This window comes from Gavia stellata, chromosome 11 (genome assembly GCF_030936135.1).
Source record: "Gavia stellata isolate bGavSte3 chromosome 11, bGavSte3.hap2, whole genome shotgun sequence".
NCBI lineage: Eukaryota > Metazoa > Chordata > Aves > Gaviiformes > Gaviidae > Gavia > Gavia stellata.
In genome coordinates this window covers 17958877-17983569 of record NC_082604.1, presented here as the reverse complement: position 1 = coordinate 17983569, position 24693 = coordinate 17958877, and the positions used below count along the sequence as shown (strand labels likewise).

The following is a 24693-nucleotide window of genomic DNA, read 5'->3' as shown; positions in this document are numbered from 1 at the left end:
CCTATCCATGCTCACTTTGGGGAAAATGAGAAGAAATTACTTTCCTGGGAAATAAGATCTGTTTAAGTCGTAGGGGGATTTTGTACCTTTCAGAGAGTGATTTGAAATCAAACAGAAAAGCTTTCCAGGGTTGCAGACCCATCTGCCTCCCATGGCAAATAGCATGAAGGTACCATGCCGGCGGTGCTGCCCAGCTGGTGCCCATGCCTGGCGCGGGCTGAGCCCCGGGCTTTGAACCTGGGCACGTGAGGTCAAGAGGACTGCAGGTCACTGGGGTTTGGCTCAGCATGTCTCTCAGCAGTTTGGAGCCTGCTCCTTGGCATTTGGGAATGGCGCTGAGGGCCTGTAGCTGTGAGGCGGTGTGGCACTGCATGGAAATGTAGAGGGTCAAGTACGGGGCCCATGTTTCGTCCCAAAAGGGTTAAAACCCTCCAAAAGCAACAGTTCCTATATATGTGAAATATCACACTTTCATTCATCTTGAACTTCCATCCCAGATGCTGCACACAGGAGAGCCAAGAGCAAACATCTCTACTTGCAGCATCGAGCTTTATGAGAAGAAATAAAAATATACCAAAGCGGTCCAAATTAAAGGCAGCTGTCTCCCCAGGAGCCAAATCCAGTGCTAATGGCAAATGCCCTTTTTCCAGTCCTTAGGAGGTGCTTTCAGAGCCTTGTATCCTGCTGCCCGCAGGCTGTGCTGCTCTGTCCTTGTTTTTTCCTTTGTGTTCCCACCTCCAATGAAGTTCTCAAGGAGAGGTCTCCTATCTCTACACCAAGCTGGATGGCTTCACAGCCAGTATGATGCTTTGTCTTCACATCAGCACTTTTGGAAGTTTAAGATGAGCAAATTCAAGTGTAGATATTTTGTACACCAGCCCCAGGTAAAAAGCCTCCTCAGAGTTAAAAGAGGTGGATGCTTCTGATCTTGCCCATCACATGCCTATTGTCAACTGAGAAGATCCTGTGATCTTCTCAGCAATTCTTTACATGAAGCTATGAGGTCCCTATAGGAAGAGGGAGATGCAAACAGCATGGCTGCCTGCCAGCAGCAAGGATGCAGGGGATGGGCTGGTCTAGATTTTGGGCTCCGTCTCCAGCCCTCTATGTGTCTTCTGCAACAGGGAATCCCTGCTTTTAGACAGCATCCGATACTGTCTTTATAGTGATCAAGAAGAGCTGGCATAATTTAGCATATGAAGTGGGTGAATTGGATGTGATCCATTGCAAGGCTGGACGCAGGGCATTCATTATTTCAAGTTTCGTAGTTGCCTGTGATAGGTTTGGAATGCAAGCTTCAATCTGTGGAGCTGGTTGTTGGTGCCTTCAGGCTTTGTGGCAAGTCACCTTCTGCTGCAGGGTTTGAGCACCTCTAAGCAATCTGCCAGTGTTACTGATCTATAGTAGCAGTCTCCTGAAGCAGCGAGGGGTGCAGCTGAGCATTTAATGGTTAAACGATGGGTTACTTCCTGTGTCACAAAACCGGTGGCAGAGCTGTGAGTATTGCAGGGTTCATCCTCATCATCCATGTCATGATGTGGGGAAATGCTGGTGAGTCTAAGTTCTCCCATTCTCTCTCCTAGGAGACTTCCTTCCTCCACCCCCACCTCCTGTGGATGACCTCGGGAACATCACATCATCACAAGGTGCCTTCCCCCCGCCACCCCCTCTGGATGATGTTACTTTCAGTGTGCAGGTAAGAAGACAAGAATTTTATCATTTGTGCAGAACTGATCCAAAAATCGTGGAAATGAATGGATGATAATTAAACGAGGTGGCAAAGTGCTGTGGTTAGAAGGCATGTGCCAGGAACAACCAAGTCAGCTTTAGCAAGCTGTGTTTCCCAAGTAGGGAGTATTTCCATTCAAAACTTGCTGGGCTATTAAAGGATTTTTCCCATCCGGCTTGAATTAGAAGACTAATTGCCTTATGTCCTTGTGATAGCGGATGGGAGTGAAACCTTCCCAGAATGAATTGTTTTCTGGAGGGGCCATCTCCTTCCATGGACTATGGAGAGACTTTTGGGCAGTAATCTGATCCTAAAAGTGCTTTGTTTAGATGCCTAAGATTAAGTGAAGTAAATAAGCCCTGGCCCAGGCTCCAGTGATGTCTCTGAGACCCTTGTCATCCCCTTTTTGCTGGCTTGCGTCCTCTGGATTTGCCACCTGGATGAAAGTGCAACTTCTAAGATGCATCAGGTGGTGATGGCATGTCCTGTGTGGATAGGGACATACCTTGAACACCTTTGAAAAGTATGAACACCTTTGTACAGACATCGCTGGTTACTGTTGTGTTAACTCAGGCACATTCAGGAGAGATGTATTCAGACTGCAGGGACAGGCTGTCAAGGTGATCAAGGAGTGAGGAGCTGATCGTGCCAGTGGAGACCAGAAGAGTTTGGCTTGTTAGCTGAGCAAAATAAAGGCTGAGGAGGGGGTATGGTTGCCAATTTGAAATACGTTTGGGGAATAAGCACCGGAGAACAACAACTGTTTCAGCTCTGGGTGAGTGTTGGTGCAGGATCAGGGGAGGCTGAGCTTGCCAGAAGTACCTTTGTGCTGGTGTTTAGAAAGTTTCTAAGCACCGAGGCTGCAAAGGTCTGGAAGGGCCTTCTGGGAGGAGGAGCAAAGCAAGCGTGATCTAGGTTTGAGGCTGATGAGAGCTGTATAACCACATATCCACAGCCATGGGGCTGCCCTTGATGACCCTGGAAGGTTGTGGCAGTCCTCTGTCCCTCGATGGATTTTAACCTGAGAATAGGCTAGCGGGCAGACATTAAACAGGATTCAAGAGACCTGACTTAGTTCGTGACCCCGCCACAAACTCTAGAGTCAATTCATCTACTTTGTGCCTCTGTAAAAAGAAAACATTTCCCTCCCTCTTGGGCTTCCTGTGATCTCTTACCTGTGGTGAGGTGTTCAGATGCTATCACAAAGACTCAGTGTGTTCCTGCAAATGGTTCAGCATTATAAGCAGCCTTCAAGAGGGAAGGGGTTAATGAGGATTTCGCTCTCCCTTGCCAGGAAAGGCTGCAGCCATCAGGGACTTTAGCCAAGTGCAGAGCATGGCTTTTCCCAGCCTTGGGGGAATGAAGTAATTCCCCAGCAAGTGTTGTTCTGTCTCTTATCTCTCTGAGAAGAGTGGACCCCGTGGGAGCAAGGGGAGCTTCCAGACCGCCCCGGGAAGCGGAGAAGCGGCAGGCTCCTGGCGAAGGCAGGGCGCTGCCTGCATGGCTGCCTGCACAGGAGCCTGAGCAGGGGGAAAGGGTTGCGGCGCTTCACATGCTTCTCTGGGGTCAGGCTTCCCCCTCGCAGGGTCCCCCAAGGAGGGGACCTTGCTGTGTTTATTGCAAGGCGTTCATGGCTTCAGCTCCTCGTGCTTCTCTCCTGCGATGGGTCCAAAGATGTGCCTGAGCCACTCGGGGCTGTCACTGGGATGTGCCCCTTGGTAGAACCGTCCGACAGGATGGCTCTTCCCCACTGAGCTCATGAAATTGCTATTTGTCACACCCTTTCTCTCCGGCTTTGGGAAGCTGGGGCTGGTGCCGTGTTCACAGCGTTGGGTTTTGGCAGGAGCTTGGTTAGAGCGAGATTCCTTCGCGTGGCATCCCGTTCAGAGCAAGGCGAGCCTACCAGTCATACCCCAGCACTCCTGCCTGTCACCACCCCCAGACTGACTCTACACAGCAAACACGGGTCCCTGCCTTTAATCTGTGCTCTCTTGTCACCTTTTTCCCCTTTCTTTTCCCTTCCATCCTCTGAAGGAGATTGGGAGCAGACAAAAGCCAGGGCTAAGTCAGGAGCGGGCAGGGTCTCGTGTTGCAAGATCAGCTCCTTATCTTGCAGGAGCAGCAAAAGCTGTGCTGAAGCAAGACGTAAGGCCCAAGAGATGAGGAAAAAGGGCAGGTGGCGATGGAGGAAGCTGCTTGATGCCTTTGTGCATTGAACACAATCATTTTCGTGACTCCAGACGGAGGTTCCCATGCTGAAGGAGCAGAACGAATGGTGGCTGTATTCCTTCTGCTATGAATCCTTTCTCAGCCCTCAGGACATGGTTGCCTGAAGCCAGGGGACCCATGAGCATGTGTTGGATCAGGCTCCAGCAAACTAAAGCCAAGCCTGATTCTGCTCTCCGATGCCAGGCCACTACATTTCCATGCCTCAGTGTCCCTGTTGCTAAATGTAAGTGCTGGAGCAGATGACCCTGTTCCTGAGCATGAACCACATCCAAGGCCCCTGCCTGGGGCGGTTCGGCCCCTGCGGACCCCGTGTGAGCCCTCCAGATTTACTCCAGAGTTTGAAATTTGTCTGCTCCAGTAACTCAGCCCCTTTACAACAGAAATTTCTCTCTGGATGGCAGAGTGCTGATGACAGCTTATGGAATACGTGTGCTGTGGCTCCAGATAAAGCTTTTTATGCTAGGTGTTAAGTTGATGAGGGCAGCAGAATATATATGTTTAGTTTATTATAATTTTGTGCGTTACTGTTAGCTGACAGCTAAAAGCTGCACAGATTATTACAGTTTAAGTTGTAGCTTAAGAGCAGCAGTTAAAATAATAATGCCCATTTTTCATAGGCCTGTTTATCTCTGGATCTCTGTTTGGACAGTGGAACTGGCCACTTAGGATCAGGTCCAAAAAGGTACTTTAGTATCTGACTTCCCTTGAGGTGCTTATGCTGTGATGGAAATCAGAGGAGGACTAGGTCGTGAAATACCTTTGCAATAGATCCGGCATTTTCTTGTAATTTCTGTTTTCCCATGTAGATCTGTCACGTTTGGATTTACAGCAGGGCTAAGGGGGAAAGGGGAAGGAAATTTAAACTACCTTCTTACTAACTTTATTGCTTAAAAAAAAAAAAAAAGAAAAGGAAATAATTATTTTAAAAAAGAGTGCTTTGGGGCTCGGGGAGAGTTGTGTTGGGAAGTTCCCCTTTGGCTGAAGTCAGCCGGCGAAGGCGAGGGCTTGTTCCCAGAATGGCGGTGAGGGCGCGGCGATGGCGTGTTTGACAAATAAGGACACGAGCAAAGAGCCTTTTGCCACGTTGGCTTGGGCTCAGTTTAAAAGAGAAAAAAAAAAAATCCTGGACGGGAAGAAAAATGAAATCACTGTTTGTCAAAGGGAAATAGATAGATCTGGGAGGGAGGGAGGCAGTTTTTTATTATTTTTTTTTTGCCTTCTAGTTTCAAAACAGGCATTCTGCCTATCCAGGGAAAGCAAAAGAGAAAAACTCTCGCAAGCAACCTCCGAGTGTCCTGTTTGCTCACAGAGAGGGACCCTCGCTCGTGGCACCAGCAATTCCTTCCTTCCTTGCCAGGAAGGGTTGCTCAGGGATGAAGACTGTGCACAGAGGCATGTAAAGCCAGTCCCTACTCTGCATCCCATCTCTGGGAAGGCTGGCTCTGGAGCCGTGTGTGCTACGGGTGCATCTTGATAAGCTGTATCGTGGGGGCTTCAGATCTCCACTGGCTTTGAAACGACCAGTTCTCCTTAAAGGAGAGGTTCAGAGCCCGGTGTTGCATGTTGGGGCAGGACCTGGGTGGCTCAGAGCGGATGTGACCCTCAGCTGCGGACCTGCCAAGGGCCACCTTGGAAAAACATGAATTTATGAATTGTTGCTAATTACCCGCAGGTGCTGCACCTGCAGGGTGGGTCTGATTTTCATTTGGGACTCTATAGATGCTACCGCAACACGGAAAGGAGAGGACTGTATTCAGCTGGGAGATCGCCTCTTTCCCAACAACCCCTGGCTGTTATCAGTGTGTTTTCTATTGACAGGCCACAAAACACTTTACAAAAGAAATACCAGTCTTTGCCTGATAAGGGAGCTGAAGCAGGGAAAGTGCTTTGCCTAGGTCACCAGGCTGACCAGTGGCAGGCTAAAAATAGGACCCAGATCTCCTGCATCCCAGAGCAATTCTGTCTGCTACGTTGCCCCGCCTCATTACTGCAAAAAACATGAATTAATGAGTAAAGACCATTAGTGGCTGAAATCAGAAAGAATTTGGGATATACCAAAAAGGATGTGCAAAAGTGGTTTAGGATGGGGTTTAGAGTGAAGAAACAATCAGACTTTGAACAGTTGGATGAAAGGTAAATTTAGATTAGATAGTAGGAAGAAATTCTTTACTGTGAGGATGGTGAGGCGCTGCAACAAGCTGCCCAGAGAGGTTGTGGATGCCCCCTCCCTGGATGTGTTCAAGGCCAGGTTGCATGGCACTTTGAACAACCTGGTCTAGTGGAAGGTGTCCCTGCACATGGCAGGGGGTTTGGAACTAGATGATCTTTAAGGTCCCGTCCAACCCAAAGCATTCTATGATAAAATAGTTTAATACACCAGTTCTTGTTATAATCACCTATGCATGGAGGGGCTGCAGTGCTGCGCTGTACGTGGGCAGGAGCTATTCTCACATTCAGACCTACTGGACTCAATGGACCAGGTTGTATTGACCTGTTTTGATACGCAGGAAGTCAGCCGAAATGCTCAAATTCCTATTGCCATGGAATTTTGGGAGGAGAAATGCCGAAACGCGGTCTGAAGGCGTATGCACCTTCCTCTACGAGGCTGTTCAGAGGAGTCCTGTCTCGCTCCTCCCTAGCGCTCATGCCTGGGAGAAGGTGGGAATGTGTTGATAGATGCAAGCAGTGAGAGCATCATCCTCGTTACAGAGGAGGTTGCCAGTCATTGTGCCATCTGACTCTCTCCCAGCGAGTGGCAGCCGTGGTGCCTCTTCGCGGGCCGTGACTCACCGGCTAAGGAAACAGCCAGAATGGAGGAATTTTTTTATTTTTTTATTTTGGGTGCACATGTTGACAAATAGTTGGGAAAGGAAGAGTGTAATTTTTGCCTAGAGGGGGTGCTGCCTTAAATAGCATATCTCCTGCTGGGCAGCGTGATGGCTGGGCTCTGCCTGGGTGCTGGGCTTGCTTTAAATCGCCTGCCTTTTAATGTTTGGAGAAGCCGAAAAGGCCAAAGAGAGCAGAACATGTGTTCAGCCTCCCTCTAGTGCTAGATTTTGTTAATCATCGGGATTATTGGCCTGGGCGTAGGTGCTCGCTGGCGAAGAACATGGGTAGCGCGATGCAGCTCTTGCTGCCAGCGGGGCTGCCTGGCTCTGGGCAAGTGACTGTAAATAAAGCCATAGTCTGTGTGTATTGCTTGCCATTCGAGATCCAGCTTTTGCAGATTTCTGGGACTCCTAACCTGATTTATTAAAATCCAGGTGATAAGCAACTGCCTTTTATCTAAATTGAAGCCGTGTCCAACAGTATAAATAAATTACCTGGTAATGCTAACCCTCTTACTCAAACCTTGGCTTTGCAGGAATGCTTTTGATCTGTCTCCCTTCTTCTGCCTTCCTCGTGTGTTTGAGAAACAGGAATGTGCTGTGCTCTGAATTAGACTTGAACAAATAACATGTATGGTCTGTGCATGTTTAAATGCTCACTGGCTCTCTACTGGTCAATATGTGTTTGCTCTGCAGTAGGGGTTTCTAGGCACTAAGGTGAGAAAAATCAGTAATACCAAGTCTGTATATGTTGGTGAATGTCTGGATGCATGATAGATAAAATGCAGGTTTTTCTCACATGCATGTATCTATAAATACACTCTATATATGTATGAGAAATGTGTAATGAGTGGGGATATAGAGCAGACCTCTACGTTATTGGGGAACAAGCATGCATGTTTTATCCCTGCTGATTTTTGTCCCTTTCTGTGGGTAGCATGACCAGCAGATCCAGGATCACAGGAGAAAAGGAACACTGAGTGTTTCTTTCAGGCAGCTCTTGATGCAACCCATCTTATACGCATGTTTGTTTTACAATGCCAAACCACATTCTATTTTAAATCTTTAATGAACCTCTGTTCTCATCTATGTAACTTTCCAATCCTTACTCTCTTCAGAATAGACAAAGATGCTTATTATAAACCACAAATTTTACTGAAAGGGTAGACTGGAAAAGTTTTAATTGTACGGCGTAAGCCTGCCGTTCATCTCTCTGCCTGGCTATTAATATCTTGGCAATCTTATAATGCAATACAGCCTTTAATAGCTAAACCTCTCGGCAGGGACTACAAAGGAAGAAAGGATCCAAATGGTTAACTGTGCTCATTATTTTCGTCATGCCTATTACTGTGTTATTTAATGTATTTGTTATGTTATTGTTTAATATAGTAATACAGCACGCAGGATGCGCCAGGGCCTGCACTGGTGCACACTCGTGCCTTCATTGGGACGAGGGTTGTGACTGAGGCTGGGAGATGCTTTTGGAGGTGGAACAGAGTGGCTTTTGATAATCTGCCATACAGCGGGTGATGAGGTGAGGGAGCAGAAGAAAGCAAAAGCCTAACACAGATCATATGTAAATAAGGGTACGGGACCATCTAAAAAGTTGTGATAGGAAACAGAAAGGTCAGAGATGTTGCTGCTTGTGATGTTCAGAGATGATCAAGCTAGAACTATCCCAGGTTAAGACACAGGGCAGTGTTATGCACATGTGCTGGCTTGGGTCCAAACAGCGTGGCTGTGGTCCCCCAGTGCTGTGCCCGAGGTTACAAGCCCTGGTGAGCACCTCCTGGCTCGTGTGGGTATGTCTCTTTGTGGGACACTGTTACACTGCTGGCGCTGGAGTCGGGTTCAGTGCTGGTACCTGCAGAGAGGTTAATCTGTAACCTGGATTATCCACCCGTGGATAATAGAGACATGAATGTGGAAAGTAATAGGGAGGCATGGAGAGCATGCAGAAAAAGCAGGCAACTTTATCCTGTCAGAGCTAGTACTGGCCTGTGACAGACAAAAAGGAAGCAAAAACATCATTGTATCCAAGGTAGAATTATTTAAGCAGAGGGAAAATAAAAAGGTAATGAAGATGTAGGAATTCTCCCATCAACGCAGATGAGCTGAGTGATGGAAGAGAGTGAGATAACATGATCAGAATTGAAGAAATTTCAATTCTTTTCATTTCTGAGTGCTATTCAAATCTTCTGTTGAATTAGCAGGTCCTGGGAAAGATCTCTTGCAAGATCGGTTGCTCCTGTGTCAAATCCAGGGTAGCCTGTGTTGCATTAGGGAACTGTAATGCAGTGGCGAGACTAAGACAAACAGACTGTCAGTAGCAAGAAGGAATTCTAAAAATTGCAGCAGACAAATTATTATGCCTTTTCTGTGAAGCTGGCTGGGATTGGAAGATGTGGTTTAGAAGGTCAAAGTCTTTCCATGCAGCTTGGGCATGGTGGTAGGCTGGAACGTGACAGAGCAGACGGAGTCAGATTCCCACCTTGGTTTTGGTGCTTTAAGTACCATGATGCTGTGTGGTAAAGAAATAAGCTTTGGTCAAACAAGATGAAAGGAAATGCAGCTATACCGATTGGAGAATCCAGTTGTCTGTCTAAATTAATTTTTACAGCCCTGGAGTAGTTCAAAGAGTAGGGCAAACTTCATCCTGTTTTTGATGCGAATTTTGCCTGGCAGTTATGAGATGTGGATACGGAGAAGTTGTGAGAGCATCTAATTTCCAAGAATGGAAGTGGCTCAAATGCAGGTTCCTTGCTGTTTTTTAGTTTCCATCGCTGGTGAAAAACAGCTTCAGCTGTCATGAGGGCTGGTTTTGTTGTCAGAAAATGTTGCTTCTGCAAAGAGTGTGAGGCACAGTGACTAAGCAAGCTGAAAGGTGGTAGAAATACCAATGAGAAATGTTGTAGCCAGAGCTGAAGGAATTTGTTCTAGGACAGAAGGGTTGGCATGATTTTAAGTGTCTGCTGCCATTAAACTCAGTCTTTGCAGGACTATTCCCTGCAATTGTATTTTTCAGTTTTGGTTTGCTGATGAAAATGCAGGACATTGATTAGCTTTAATGCACAAAGAACAGGTAAGGAAGAGCATCTGGAACGTTTTTAGGGTTTTGGTTTTAGTGGTGTGAGAGGTAAAATAGAAATGTTGGGGAAAGCTGTAGCAACTCCAAGTGCTGCTGAAGCCAGCAAATGACAGCTCTGCCAGAGGTGCTGTACAATCTTGTCTCATTCAACAGTCCCGAGCTACAGCTCCTTCCCTCTCCATCTCCTCATTTCCGCGTCTTTCTTTTGACATGGAAACAACCTCATGTCTTGTCACGTCCCAGGTCTAGCCTTCCTCTTCAGCTGTTACTCCACTCACTCCTGAGGCGCTCCCCCCTTCTCCCCCTGTCTCTGGCTCTGCAAATTCCCCTCATTCTGCCCTGCAGTACCCCTCTGTGTGTTCCCAAAAGATGCCACTGCTGAGGTCTGTGCAGATGTTTAGGCATCAGCACTTCCCGCGGATGGTGGTAGGGCAGCCCTCTGGGAGCGGCGTTTGCTCGGTGCTAAGGTCGGGTGAGCCTCTTAAAGACATTTAGGGAGGTAATGTACTTGCTGTGCAGAAGTAAATCCCATTTGGCTTCTGTGGCTGTGTTGGCCCCAAGCAGAAATACAGTTAGAAGATATTTTCCTGAGGTCTAATGTGACACCACGTTTTCTGATGCATGAATTCTTATTGAAAAGCAACAACTTACTTTCATTTATCTGCATATGGAGAGTGTCAAAATGAACCTCCGAGCTCACCTGGGAACGATATGCACACTGGCGATTCTCTCTGCGGGGTTTTGCAGTGATCTCTGGGCAGCACAAGTTATTTGTTGTTCAGCTTTCTGTGTAATTCAGAAATTTTTCTTCATCTGAGTTTCCACTTAGGAAATGTGTAGAAGGTAAGGTGTCCGAACGACGAGGTTGTTAAAAAAGAAAGAAAACTCGCGGTCATCCAGCCAAATCAAATACCAGACACACATCTGGCAGCCTCGAAGGGAAGGTAAAAGTGGGCCTAATGGTTTGGAAAATGAGATTGCAAACTTCTTGAAGGAAAGGACCTTTGTCCGTGAATCAGAAGTGTGGGGGCTGCCTGGCTGAGACTTGCCCGCCCTGTGGACTGCAGCCATCAACCACCCCAAAAACGTGCGGACTGAGGCAGAGTCCAGATTTTCCTCTTCTCAGTTGAGAGAGACGTATAGTAGATTTTTAATGCGACTCATTCTGCAGAAGCCAGACCCAAGCCATTGAATTTCATGTAGTTTTATACATCCATTTTGCTGACTTTTTGCCAGGCTCACTGGGAGATTCTTGAATCCTTGCAAACATTTTGGCACGCACCCCTTCCTATTACAGCAAAACAAGCAAACAAATTCAGAAGTATGTTTCATGTTTAACTTCTGGACTTGGAGTTTATTCAGGCTGTGAAAATTAACTGGCCAATTTTAATTTTACTTTTTTTTTTGGTGGTGATTTCCTAATAGCTTTGCAGCCCATGTTCAGGAATGCTTTCTCAGATTTGGAGAAGCTTGACTGTGTGCTTAAACTTCATTAAAGTTGGTAGAACTTAAGCACACGTGTAAAATTAAGCATATGCTTATGTTTTATAGAGCCTTCTTGCAGGTGACACAAGCAGCTGCATATGGGTTTCCAGCATGTGATTAAATTCCAAAAGGAGTTTTTAAAAACAGTTTTAGTCAACCTTAATTTTCTGAAATTGGTAGCTTTAACAAAACCTATCTTTTTTGATTAAAATTGCCTGAGATGTGTCCCTTTTAAAAAGCTCTTCATTTAACTGTCACAATATACAGTCTTGTGTGGGATAGAGTTTGTTCATGCAAATTTAATTTCCAGTTAAAGTGGTACAAACACAGAGTGATTTCAATAGATCTTTATGAATACGGCAGTGCTGTTGCTTTCTCACCTCTGTCGATGTGGGGCCAGGCAGAGCCGTTAACTTGTCGGCTGCGCCCTTCTGCGTATCGCAGATCATAAAGCTTCACCCACTCACCCAGGGAGACCAAAGGCATCCAGCCTTGACCCACAGACATCTAAATGGAGAAATCTTGGAAGTTTGTTCTAGCATTTAATTACCTGCAGTGTTATGCATAAGTGAATATCTCTGTTATTTTTAAATAGAATTTCCCTGGCTTCAGCTTCCCGGCTGCTGTGTGTTTTTCTGTTTTGCTAGGTTGGACAGTCTGGTATCTGGCATTTTTGTTCTGTGAAGCTGTTTAGATACTGCTATCGAGCTACTCAATTTCCTTCATAAGTGAAACCAAGTGAACTCTCTACGTGTCTCGTTGTCAGCTGTTTCTGCTTTTCTGGCGTGTCTCAAGTTTTTAAAACACTGCCTTCCAAACTGGACACAGTATTTCAGCGCCAGACTCTTCAGAAGTGTTGAAAGGAGTGAAATCACCTTCAGCTCTGCGCTTTCCTTGGTCCAGGATGGCGTGGCACCGGGCAGGAGCTGGTGTTTGGTGTGGTTTTCCCCTATGGAATATAAATCCCGAGTCGGGGGGCTGGGTGTGACAGCTTACCCTGTGCGTAGGCGTGTGTAATTCATGGCTTGTCGGACACGTCCTGTGCCGGTGGAGGCATCCTCCTCTTCCCTCTTTTCTTACGCCAGAAAAGGAAAAAGGAGGATCACGACTTGGCCAGGATGTGAAGTGAAGGGAGTCTTTGCTCTTGGACATCGCCATGGGATCTTTTATAAATGTAACATTCACATTGTACGATTCAGTGGGAAGGTCTTCCTTTATTGCAGCGGACACTTAATGAGCTATTTGGTTTCTACATTGATAAATCTTTGCAACTGTATTGGAGTAATTGGTTACTCTTCAGTTATGGTTCCCCTTGGAGGCAGATGATGAAATATCTGATACCTCCTCTTAGTTCTCAGTTTTTCTGTAAGCAGCAATACTCTGCGGGGAACATCAGCTCTGCTTGATGGCTAATTAAACATTAATTTGTGACGATATTGGAGCAGATTTTAAGTTGGTGGGGGAGTGGGCAAAGAAAGGGGAAACTTTTCACAGTCACCATAATTATCAATAACGAGTCCTAATGTAATTGCATTAATTAAAAGAAAAAGGATATATTCCCTGCTGCTGTAAAGTTAGTTACAGTCAGTGAAAGTCATGCTGGATCAAAAGGAATTCATGGCCAGCTATTCTTGTCCCATGAACAGAGAGGCAGCGCTGTCCCACAGAAGGCATAAAGAAAAAAAAAAAGATATATTCCACTTTATATTTTATATTCTGCGGATGAACAGGAACATTTCACTAATTCAATTTAATTCCCAAGGACGAGTGATTGTAACTCCACCCGGAGAATATTAAATTGCCTTAATGGAAAAATAAACTGGTTTTATTCTCCCCCTTCTCTCCCCGTCTTCCCCATTCAGTTTTCAAATAACTTTATGTGCCTCCTTAGTTTATTAATACACTTCTCATCTTGCTGCTGATTTTGCATCTGGTAGCACTTAACACAGACAAGACTCCCAAAGCTTTTGATCAGACATGTTAAGTAAACTATCAGGACTGTCGGGTCTGCTGCTCTGGCAGACGTCAGCTCATGGGCCTCCTCCTCTCTCTTCATCCCTCGACTGTTCCTTATCAAATCCATCCTGTTGCTTTCATGTGCTTGAGGATCACGGTGCCTCTTCCCCATGTACTAGCTGGCCTGCAGTATGAAGACCCTCCTGTCGACTGAATGACATTTGCTGTTTTGCTGTTTTTCAGTAGCATGGCATTTTTGAGAGCCCCGTTTAGCCAACCTCAGAATCTCCAGAACTTCCTTCCATAAGCAAAATGCAGCGGTCAGAAACTCAAAAAAGCCAGGTGCAGGTTTGAATGCCCAAGGTAGAGGTGTCAGTCTGTCATGCAGAGAGTGGGGGGCTGGTTAACACTGTCCTGGGGCAGAGCAGATGGGGGCTGAGGGGACCAGACAGCACAGGACCTCTGTGTTGGCATGTCCAACTTTGGGGCATCTACAAGCACACATCTAGGCTGCAAGGCAGATCTTGTTGAGTGCTTTGACCTATTTGCTGCATCCTCTTTACTCCTCTTGCATAATTGCCTTCTGTTGTCCTCAAGGGTGGCAGCAGGACAGGGAGCGTTGCACTTCTCATGGGGAATTGTCCATGCCCCATCACAGCCACCAGGGTCATTGGCTGCTGGCCTTGGACCCAGTGCTTCAGCAGAGCATGCCCCAGGCCGTGGAGGCTGTTGGCTAAACCTCTATGATGCAGCTTCATCCTTTTTTCCTTGTCATCACTCATCCAATATCCAGGGCCAAATCCTCTTCTGTGGTCTTAGAAGTCTGGACAAACCGTGGGTGTTTGTGGCAAAAGCTTCTCTCCAGCGTTAGCAGCAGGCGCTGTTTGGAAGGGAGCGTAGTCCTGGGCTCTGCCCTGGCATTAGCGCTGTCCATCCATCCGCACTGGTGGTATCCTGCCCCTGAGCAGAGCCGAGGTGTTGGTTTTGCGATTGGAGCCCCTCTCAGGATGTGTAGAGGGCAATGGCTTATTAAACAGTGATGGAAGAGGGGCCACTGGCCCACAAGCCAGTGCTTGGGGTGGCGGTGGCTCGGATCCAGCCCTCTGATCATGTGAAATCAGGGCCATCCTGCGAAATTGCAGCTGGAGCTTGGATGGCCTGGACAGCGGTTTTGTCTTCTGGCATGTTTTGTCAGGGCTAGGACATTGCATACAGAGAATGAAATGTCCATTAAGGAGCTGGGTTGGCCCGGTGGATTAGTGTCTTCATCTGATGGCCAGAAGGAGCTTGGTTGTGTCTCTGAGTTGCAGCACCTCGCTCCCACTCCCTCTAGGTGCTTTCTCTTCCCAGGGCTGGTATCCAGTTGATAATAGGCTCCTTGGGACGGGGATGTTTCCTAACTATTGTATGTGAGCAGTGCCAGTTGCACTGATCTCTAGGGAAATATAAATCTTTATTGTCATACAGATTCATAACTGCAACAAAGTCTTTGCTGTCTTTCATCTATGTGTCCCAGGAGGCTGAGTGCAATTGGCTGTGATTTCTGTTGTCTCGGCTACAAGGAGGGAAGAAGTTGGTTTCCAGGTGTTGGTCCAAGCCCTGGCACTAAGGTGATGGTCAGTTGTTAACTCGCAGAGACTGACATGTACCCACCAGCAGAAGTGACTCCTGGCTGGTGTCAGCTGGTGCATATAAAGCATAAGTGGAGGCTTCATGTAAATGTCTATAGAGAGCCAAATCAGATCAGCAATGGTCAGTAATAAGTGTCCAGAGAAAAATGTAAAAAAAAAAAACACCACACAGGATTTTTTATTTGTTTTTAAAGTATATTGATGGAGTTTTCTTCCATGTGTTTCTCCAGCTGCTTTTGAGGTCCATGTAAACTCATAGTAACCACAGCATCTTGTGGCACAAGTAGCTTTGCAGCTTAGCAGCATGTTGTGTGATGAAACACCTACCCCCTTTTCTTTGTTTTGAGACTGATGCCTTCCAGTTTCATGCTTTCTTCTTCTGTTATCTGCTTTCTCTGTTTTGGTTTGTTTTTTTATTTTTATTATTCGTCCTTTTTATCAGCCTCCTACACCACAGTGAGTTTGTAATTGGTTGTTAAGGTTTCGCAAGATGTCTCCTAGCAATCCTTAGCAAGTAACTTTTCTTTGCCTGCTTGTTCATTTGCCCCAGCTGTAAGCCCATGCAATTCTTTACAGCACCTTGGTGCTTCAGAGATAAGATCAGTGAATCCTCAGGATACCCAGTGCTATTTACATTTTACATGGGTGGAGAAATTGAATGTGGGACTGTGGCTACCCCAGACCCACGCTGTAGGTCTGGGACTGAGCTGAGTTTTAACCTCAGGACCGCAGCCCCCTTTACCCCGCTGTGTCTCCTGCAAGTTGCTGCGGCACAGCTGCTGTTGTGGACTTTGCCAAGGGAAGATATTTAGCACATTTATTGGCCCTTTTTGGGGCGGGATGGTAGGCTGGTGTTTAGTGGATGATCACCCCCCACCTCATTTAAGTCCCATTCCAGGTAGGCCCACCTGCCTCCCTCCATGGGGAGATCTTCAAAAGTGGCTGGAGTTGTAGAAATGTTGCTCAGTTAAATGACAGCAGCACCCAAGAGACACCGAATGACACCTTTGAACAGCCCACTTCAAACTTCTGAGGTGTTTTCCTTTGGTCCAGCTAATATCCAGCAACACAAACCAGGTAAAACTATTCCGTGCCTGGAAAAAAAAAGAAAGAGCAGGGGAAAAAATAAATCAAAACCTAACTTCCCTTTGGCTTTTATCCTTGATGTCATCAAAAGACTAAAAAGGATATTTCAGGCCTGGCTTCAGCCTGATGGAACAGCAGGGAAGTTCTTTTCTATTAGATCCTTGATACAATCACGTCTGGCGAAATCACTGCGGTCACATCTGCTGAAATCTTCCATCATTTCGGATTTGTTTCAAAAGACTAAATCTTTCTGTTTTTAAAGTGCACGACTACTTTTCTAGCCCCTCCTTGGTGCCTGGAACTGTGATTAGGCATCAGTCAAGCATCTTAGTCGCCCCTCACCCTGAATGCTGCAGTCAGCTCTTGTCTCCATGTGTGTGCTTGGTGGGGCAGCCTCTTGGGACTGTTTTAATTTACAGTACGGAATTTGAAAGAAAATGTTTGCACTTGTCTTTAGGCTCACGGAAGAATAGGCACAGCAGTTTATCTTCAGGGTGCCTCATTTTCCTGATAGATGCCTTTGAGGATGCGTCTTTTTGCCACTGCAGTGTCTTTATTGCCACTTCAGTGTCTTTTTGGGCTTTAGGTGGCTTTTGTGACCTCGGAAAGAAGACTGGGAAATTCTACAGCGAGAGGGACGGGGTAGCAAGGGTGTGTGTCTGAAAAGGATCTTCCCTCTGGCAGTGGTATTGTTGGAGAAAGTGCAAAGAAAGGGAAAAAAGGAAAAATTAAACACAAAGCCCAGCCTGAAGTATATCAAGACTGAATCGCTTATTTTCTTCCTGGTTAACATTTCTCACAGTGTCTTTCTCACAGTGTATGTATAGTGGATGCCATCAAAATCAAACATCTTTCCCTCCTCTCCCCAACCTGCCCCCAGCTAAAATAGGAAATAAGAGCCCCATCCTTCTTTCTCTGTCTGCGGCTCTGTCTAAGCCCAGCGCCCGAGGCCATGGAGTAGAAAGAGATGCTAACTCCTTGTTTGGAGAGCTGTTTCATTTGCTCTTCCTACCACCCCAGTGCCTACCCGAGGATTTCCACAGCCTGCAGAGCGTGGCAGGCGGCTGCTGTGGGTGCAACCCGGTGGAAGCAGGCAGTGGTCAGTGCATTTATCTGCTCTGCCACCTCGTCTGTGGCTCAGTCGCATTTACTGGAGGAAAAGACAATGAAGTTTTTCAGGGCAAAAGTCCTTATTTACTATCTACCTGCTCACAAACCCTGATTTGCCTAAATTCCCCTTTTCCTTGCTCCTCTTGTTACTTCAGTCCTTCCTTTCCATGACTGCCTTTGCTGCAAAGGGCTTTTCTGCTCCCTGCTTTTCCCTGTTCTTGGATGTGTAAATGCAAGCAGTGTTGACCTATCGCAGCCCAAAGAGAGCTCCCCAAGCACCTCAGGCTCCCAGTAAAACCAATGTGCCAGGAGCAGAAGACACTGGGGGCCCCTAGCCCGTTTGTTTTGAGTCATTAGCTACGACCTTTCTTAACATCCATGGTGTTCATCTCCGTTTTTCCAGTTGTGAGTTATGAGGTTATCAGTGACTTGTGATAGCGCAGCATGCAGAGTGAGCTGATGCTACGAAGAAGGTTGTGTGTCTAGCTGTAGCTCTGCTGTCTTGGATGTGTCTGTACATATATAACAGCATTGCATTTCCCAGTAATGACAGCTTGCGTTCCTGGGGTGCAGCTCAGAGGATGAGCTCACCACAACACTGATGAATCGCACTCAGCTCAACCTACTTTAGAGAAGACTTGAGCAAGGATGAGGTGGATGGGGCGAAGGTGGGTCTTGATGCTGGAAAATTGCAATGCGGTGAGCAAAGTCCTGATGCTCTGAAAGTGTTCAGCAGTTTGGTTGTTGCCTTGTGTTGGTAGAAAATATATACTGGGACTCTGGAGTTACTTCTAACCTGCTGTCCATGTAAGTCAGCAGGTCGCTACTACAAAGCCACCCTCCATCTTTCCCTGATGCAGCAATACCGCGGGGCATCAATGTGATTTCCTGGAGAGGCTCAGAGGCCAACCTGGCAGCCCACATTGCATCTCTTGTCCCAGGGGTTAATGAGTGTCCCAAGCTGCAGCACTGCGTGGCAGCAAACAGGGCATGGAGAGAGAGGGGAAAACAGAGAATAAAAGAGAGGCGGCTGGGTCTGGGTAGGGAAAGGAATTTGGAGCAGGAGCTAGGAAGGACATCTGGGAACCAGATTCTTTTCTTTGAGCCCATTGCAAGGAGCTGGCTTGGACAAACAGAAGCGTTCTTGTTTCTCTGCTGTAACCTGCAAAATGTGATAAGAGTAGGTGATCTAGGTTGTAGGAAAAGGTGGTATCTAGGGAAATCATTGTGCTTTTCATGTCTTCTAGCTCAGTGAATAGTCTTACGGTCTTTTTAGCACAGTGAGGCAAACTTTGAGGCCTTGCGTTGCCCTCTGCACTGCATGTTCTGTAAGGAACATCCCTTGGGGTGGTGCGGGGGGGACCTGTGGCACTGACTGGTGTTGCGTGGTAGGATTAGCAAAATTAAAGCCAGTTTTCATCGGAACAGAGTGGGTTGACAGGGCTCAGGAGTGGATTATCATCACAGCCACTGTGAGCTGCACACCAGGAATTCAGGGGTGGACAAACAAACCAAGCAGTGAAGCTCTCTGCTGTTTTTCTTTCTTTTCCCTCGCAGCAGGGACTGAGCCAGGGGATAGGAGTACAGGCATTGCAGAAGTTCACGTGCGTGGATAGTCTCTGGCATGAGTAATTTGTTGGACTGGGTTGGCTTATGTTTGCTTTTTGTCGAACTCACACTGGCCAGGCCAATGATAGCATCTTTTTTCTTTTTAAACCCGTTTTTCTGTGTTCTGCTGGCTGAAGGGGAGGGCGCGCAAGTGACGTGTGTGCAACAGTGCCATAAATCCAGACAGAAATAGAATTAGCAGTTCTTTCTGGTTCCGGTGTTTGTATCTGCGAGGTCGTGGGTTTAACCAGTCTGGGTTCCTCGGAGCAGAGCTGTGTCTGTGCGAACCTGTTGAGCCTTGGGACCTGGTGCTTGGGTTTTGTTCCAGAGCAATATCATAAAACTTTTATAGCAATGTCATGATGAGGAGCATGACAAGAGAAATAGCTTAACCCTCTCTTGCTGAAGTTAGTGTTGCCTATTCTTCTCCTGTTTCCACATGCAGCAAATCCCTTGGTTGAATCTGGAGCACTGTGGGGAGAGAAATGCGAGATTTGTGGAGATGGGGAAGAGAGAGCAAGCAGAAACCTGTCTTTGCAAGGATTACCATTTCTTAAATGTACTTGAAGTCCAGTCTTGTCCCAATAGGCCCTTACACACATCGGTAGCGTTATTCGTTGGCACTGTTGTACTGCATTGTGCTCCAGCATTTGTAGAATTGGGCTCTTAATCTATGTTGATTGTCTTTTAATTGAATAAATAAATCTTTTACAGAGCCCAGAATCAATGGAGATGTTTCCATGCTATTTTATTTTATTTTTCTAGGTTTCCTAAGGACATTTAACTTTTACAACCTTCCACCTTGTTCTGTAGCGTTTGCTAGTCAGCTATTGCATAATTTTTCTGGGGAATGAGAACCTGGGAATGATATGGCCCAGAAATGCTAAGAAGCAGAAATGAAATTGGCTGATCTTCTCTAATGCCACCATCCCTCCTCTCCGGGGTCAGGGTACCAAACAGGCCGTGTGTGGGCTCTAGTTTTATTCCTGGGTCTGCCATTGACTTGATTTTATCACCTCAAATGTTGGGGCCTTGGGTGCCCTTTGCATCTCCCCCCCCTTTCCAGGTTGGCTTTTGGCTGCTTAGCTTAAAAATTCTCTGGAGCAGAGCAATCGCAGTTTTTGTGTCTGGGAAGCCTGTGGCTGCCCTGTAGTTATAGGCCAACAGCTGGAGGATGGAGAAAAACCAAACAAGAGCCATGAAGTGCACTAATAGTGGAAAGGAAATTGGACTTTTGCAAATTTAAAAATCCAGGTGCCTACAGCTAGCCAGGAGTAATGGTCTGGGGTAATTCCTGTGAAAAGTATTTCTTTTTTTTTGAACAATAGTTTGGATGGGAAAACTTTGGCTCTATAATAAAAATAGGCAAGAAGAATTGAGTTTGTAAGTAGTTTCTAACCTGACTCTCAGCCTTTTAAATGACGTGTTCTTGCATAAAGCACATTGGAGCTTCCATTTTCTTGTTAGTCAAGCCAAATTTATTGTAATCCAATAAAATTTAATAATCATTAGGAACTAATGAATGCTTCAGCACGTATAAGCTTGACGGATCAGAGCCTGCCTGCTTTGCATAGTCTGTCTCTCTTTGACCAACTTGCCATTTGTGTGTTGGATTGATGACTAGGGAGTTCTGTAAAACAGGTAATGATCGAATGCTCCTGAAATGAAGTTTAAATAAAAACTATCTGGAACAGCCAGTGAGCCAAAGGAAAAGGTGAATTTTTGGCTTGGAAAATCGAAGTAACTTGGTGAGAGTGAAGGCAAACAGAGCTGGATTGTCTGTGGGGAGGTGCTGGTATGGTCTGAACAGGCTTTGCAGTTGAAATCAGGTGAGTTGTTAGGTAATTCTTTAGTATTTTCATTATTGTAGTAGTCAAGCTGCGAATGAGCTCTTCTGCACTGAGCTCTGTAGTTGCACGTACACAGAGAAACTGTCTGGAGAATGTGCAGATAAGTCAGGCGTGGAAGGACAGGAGAAAAATATTGACTATGAGTCAGGTTGAGAAAAGACTTTCAATGTGTAGTATTTCACTTGACTCAAGAACTTTGGTTTCTGCGCATGCCCTAAATGTGGGCTGGCTCAGTGGGGCTAGCTTCTGGAACCTATGTCACATTTGATAGGGATCTTTAGCTGGTTTTCTTGAACTTCTCATTCCTGATGGACCTACCTAATTTCCAAAGCACTGAAAACATTGAGGAGGGAGATGTTTCCTAGCTTATACCTGCCTTTGTGCACTGCTGGGAGGTACCACTGTTGGATTGGGCTGTATAGCACAGAGGTCCTTCGCAGAGGTTTTGGACTAGGTTGATTTTTCAAAAACAAAGCATGTGAATAAGTCCTCTCTTTTAAAATACTTATTCTAGCAGGGATTGCAGTGCAGCCCTTGAACAGTGGCTTGGGGATCACATATTCTTCTGCGGTGCTAAGACCTGGGTTTTACTTTTGGAGATGGGTGGTGGTGGTGAAAATTCATGTCTCTTCCTTTCCAAGTGAGTGTCCCTCCCAGCCTGGGTACAAGTGGGGTTGGGCTGTTCTGAAAGCAGAGAGAAAGCAAGATATATTGAATCAGAAGGGGTGCTCGCTGTAGGTTGGTATTTGCTCTGGGCATGAGCTTTCCTGCATAATAGCCCTTTTCAGAAGGACCTTATTTATGTTATTTTGTGACCACTTACTGCAAATCATGCCCTTCACCTTGAATCTACTAGAAATTAATTGAGCTTTTTCACTCCTCCTTGAAGGAACTAATTTTTTAAATGGAAATTGTGAAGAAGTGTTGAATCAGACAGGTACAGCTACCACTAATTGATTTAAAATAATAATAGCTGCAGCTCTTCTCTGTTTGTGCTTTGCCTGGGGTGGGGATGTGGGAGAAGAGATGCTCTCAGGATCCAGGTGCTTCAAGCCTGTCCCCAGCCCTGGCTGCCCAGCCAGGCATCCTTCTAAAATACATCTTCTCCATCTGTGGGAGCGGGGATTGTCCTGCCTCTTCACCTCAGCAGCAGATTGCACGCTGAGTTGTGTAATCTTCCAAGTCAATTTAACACAATGGGACCATTGTGGGAAATACATGAAAAAAACCACCAAAGCAGCCTAAATCCTTGTGAGATGGAAGCTTGCTGCTGGTTCTGGGAGAGAGCTATAGCATTTCACCGTGTTTGTCCCTGCAACCTAAGAGTTATTGCTGGGCATGGTAGCGGCTTTATGAGGCCAGTAAGAAACCATGTGCCAGGCCAAGTGGTTTGAATAACTGGAACTCTTCTTTCTTCTTTAAGGTGAATCCTGGTGGCAAGACACTTGAGGAGAGGCGGTCCAGTTTAGATGCAGAAATCGACTCTCTGACCAGCATCCTGGCTGACCTAGAGAGCAGCTCTCCTTACAAACCTCGGACTCAACAGGTTAGTGGCACATTGCATAAACAGAGAGTGGGAAAGTGGCCAGCATCGACTGCTGGAGTCAATTTGCTAACCGCTTGGTATTTGTTGCGAGCAGGCATGCCAGTTCCTCCTGATAGCATCCAGATGTGGCTGTCAATGGGGAGAAGGGCGCAGCCGCTCTGAAGGGGGCACCAGCCTGAAAGTTGCCATACCTCTGAGCAAAGGGCCTCTGATCCCGATTGTTAGATTGCCATGGAGATTGTTAGAAAAATACTTGCAAAAAATGGCATTTCATACACCTCGACTTTCCACCAACAATAGCTTGTGAATTAAAACCTGCTCAGTTCCCAAGTACTTCCACGCTTGTCTTTTTTCATTGTTTTTCTGTTTTGTTAACTTTTATCTGTCATACTGCCAGAAGAATCCAGATATCCATGTCTCAAGTTGTTTTCTTTTGTTTTTGTCATCTGATCAGTGGTGACGAAGTGGCTTGGATCATAGCTCAGCTGTCAGGGTGGCTGTAGCCCAGCAAGGCAGACTGGAATTGGCACTTACTCTGCTGTGTCTAGACGAGGACTGCAGGGGTGACAGCAGCTCAGCTAATTTTTGTCACTCATCTAGGTAGTGCTCGAGTGGAGCTATTTAAGTTCTGGTAAGGTGTCATGTATTTATCAGAGGAAACGGTGACACCCCAGTGGCACTTTAAAAAGGGCAATTCTTGAGATCTCTAAAATCATCCCAGATGTTGTGCCCAGTTGTGCAGCACCTTCACTTCCATGACTGGTCTCATTTCTTATATGTATACGGGTCTGTAGGCATGTATGCAGCTGTATGTGTATGTTGTGTTTGTCTTGCCAACGTCAGCCCTAAATAAAACCCCAAAAGTCAAAAGAACCAAAGGGAAAGTTGACTGATGCAGTGCACACCCATTATCCATATAGGCCATTGTTTAGTTTGTGGCTTTTTTTGTTCTTTTCATTGTTGTATTTGTTTTAAGTAAGAGAGAACCGATACCTTTGGAGCAAAACTAAAGTAGTCATCAGAGTTCGTTTAGATTTGCTCTTGTTTAAGTATGTGAACTTAGCAAAAGCAGAGCTAAATCAGATTTATGCACTTTTGAAAGCATTCATCTATGTGCAGAGGCTCTGGCGTGGTGGCCTGTGTGGTTTCCGTCCCTTCTGCAGGGACCTCCCGATAAAGTCGTCTTTCATTCTAGCAGCATGTACATAGTTATTGCATAAACTTACAGACTTGTCTTTGAAAACCAGTCCGATTTGGGTCAGTCATTCAAAAAGAGCAACAATGTAAACCAGATACAATTCAGCCCCTTTCCCAGTGGGTTTTTGTTGTTGTGATAAGAGCCAAGTTTTAACAGTGATAGTGCTCAGGCACATGTGTCGAATAACCCATGATAGTTTTGTTTGTGTGGTCCAAACACATATGAATGCATACTGTTCCTGGGAAATGCTTTATAGTGTCAAAACACTGTGAGAGTTAACTGGAAGAGATTTGTACTCACCATTTTCCTTGGCAATGCCTGTGGTCAGCTCCAGCATCTTCGTAGAGACATGTAACTTCTGTAAACAGTTCTCTGAGCATTTGCAGTTTGCTGATAGTACTGCTGCCTTTGGGATCTGGCGTTCTCTGAATAGATTGGTTTTTCACTTTTGTTTTGTACCTATAGTGTTAATAAATAAATAAATCACAGCGGTCAAATGCAAACTTCTGCAGGTGTATTTGAGTTTCTGGAGAATTGGAAGGCATAGCCCAAGTTTTGGACTTGATCTGACTTCATAAGTTCATCAGCCTCCAAGATGATGCGTGCTGTTCGGTGCACATGCTTGTTCCTGCAGCTTTTTGCCCACAGTTCAGGTGGGGGCTCTGAAGACTTGTCCCCTATACCTGGGGGCGTTGGGATGCCACTGCTCTCTGGTGCATTATAACAACTGTGTGCAATCCAGTGTTCATTTTATCAATTTGTTCAGTTTATCAGACTTTTCAGTATTTATTGGTTAACGTAATTATGTCCTGTGAAAAGTACAGCTACAGCAACTTCTAACTATAGCTGTTTAAAAAAGAAAATGCCAGAGTTGAATGTATCATCTGCTGTAATTAGAGTACTCAAACAAGTCCTTGAAAGGTGGAACTACAATATAAAGCTTTGATATTTTCCTTTGTTTGATCTGTATTAAGTATTAAAACTGGTGAGTCATTTGATGGTCTTATAGTAGGATAATAGATTAGGTTGCACATTGTGAGGTACTTACTCAGAACATCAGCATGTTTATTGGATTACATCTTAGCTGACCTTCCCAAATTTATCAAGATAATGGCTGCAGATAGGAAAATAGAGTTATGACTTGTTTTCAGAGATGTTTCAGTTGTGCTTATGCGGTTAAAACGTTGTAATAATTTTACAGGTATACCTTGCCCTTGGGGATACTCCTATTCTGGAATAAGAGAAATTTTGTTGTCTTTTTTTTTATCTTCAGAATAGTTTTAAAGCAGTATAAACTAAACTGTAAAATAGTCCTCTTTCACTGGAGTAGGAGTGATAGCACGATAATG

At 45.8% G+C, this 24693-nt stretch overlaps 1 protein-coding gene across 1 annotated transcript in view; it reads left to right on the top strand.

Moving 5' to 3' along the window:
* The window catches only part of LPP (LIM domain containing preferred translocation partner in lipoma), a 232467-nt gene that overhangs the window by 55314 nt on the left and 152460 nt on the right, over nt 1–24693 (top strand). The window contains exons 3-4 of the mRNA XM_059822779.1: nt 1584–1696; nt 22024–22146. Of these exons, the coding sequence (XP_059678762.1) occupies nt 1584–1696; nt 22024–22146 (236 nt within the window). The remainder of the gene's footprint in view (nt 1–1583; nt 1697–22023; nt 22147–24693) is intronic.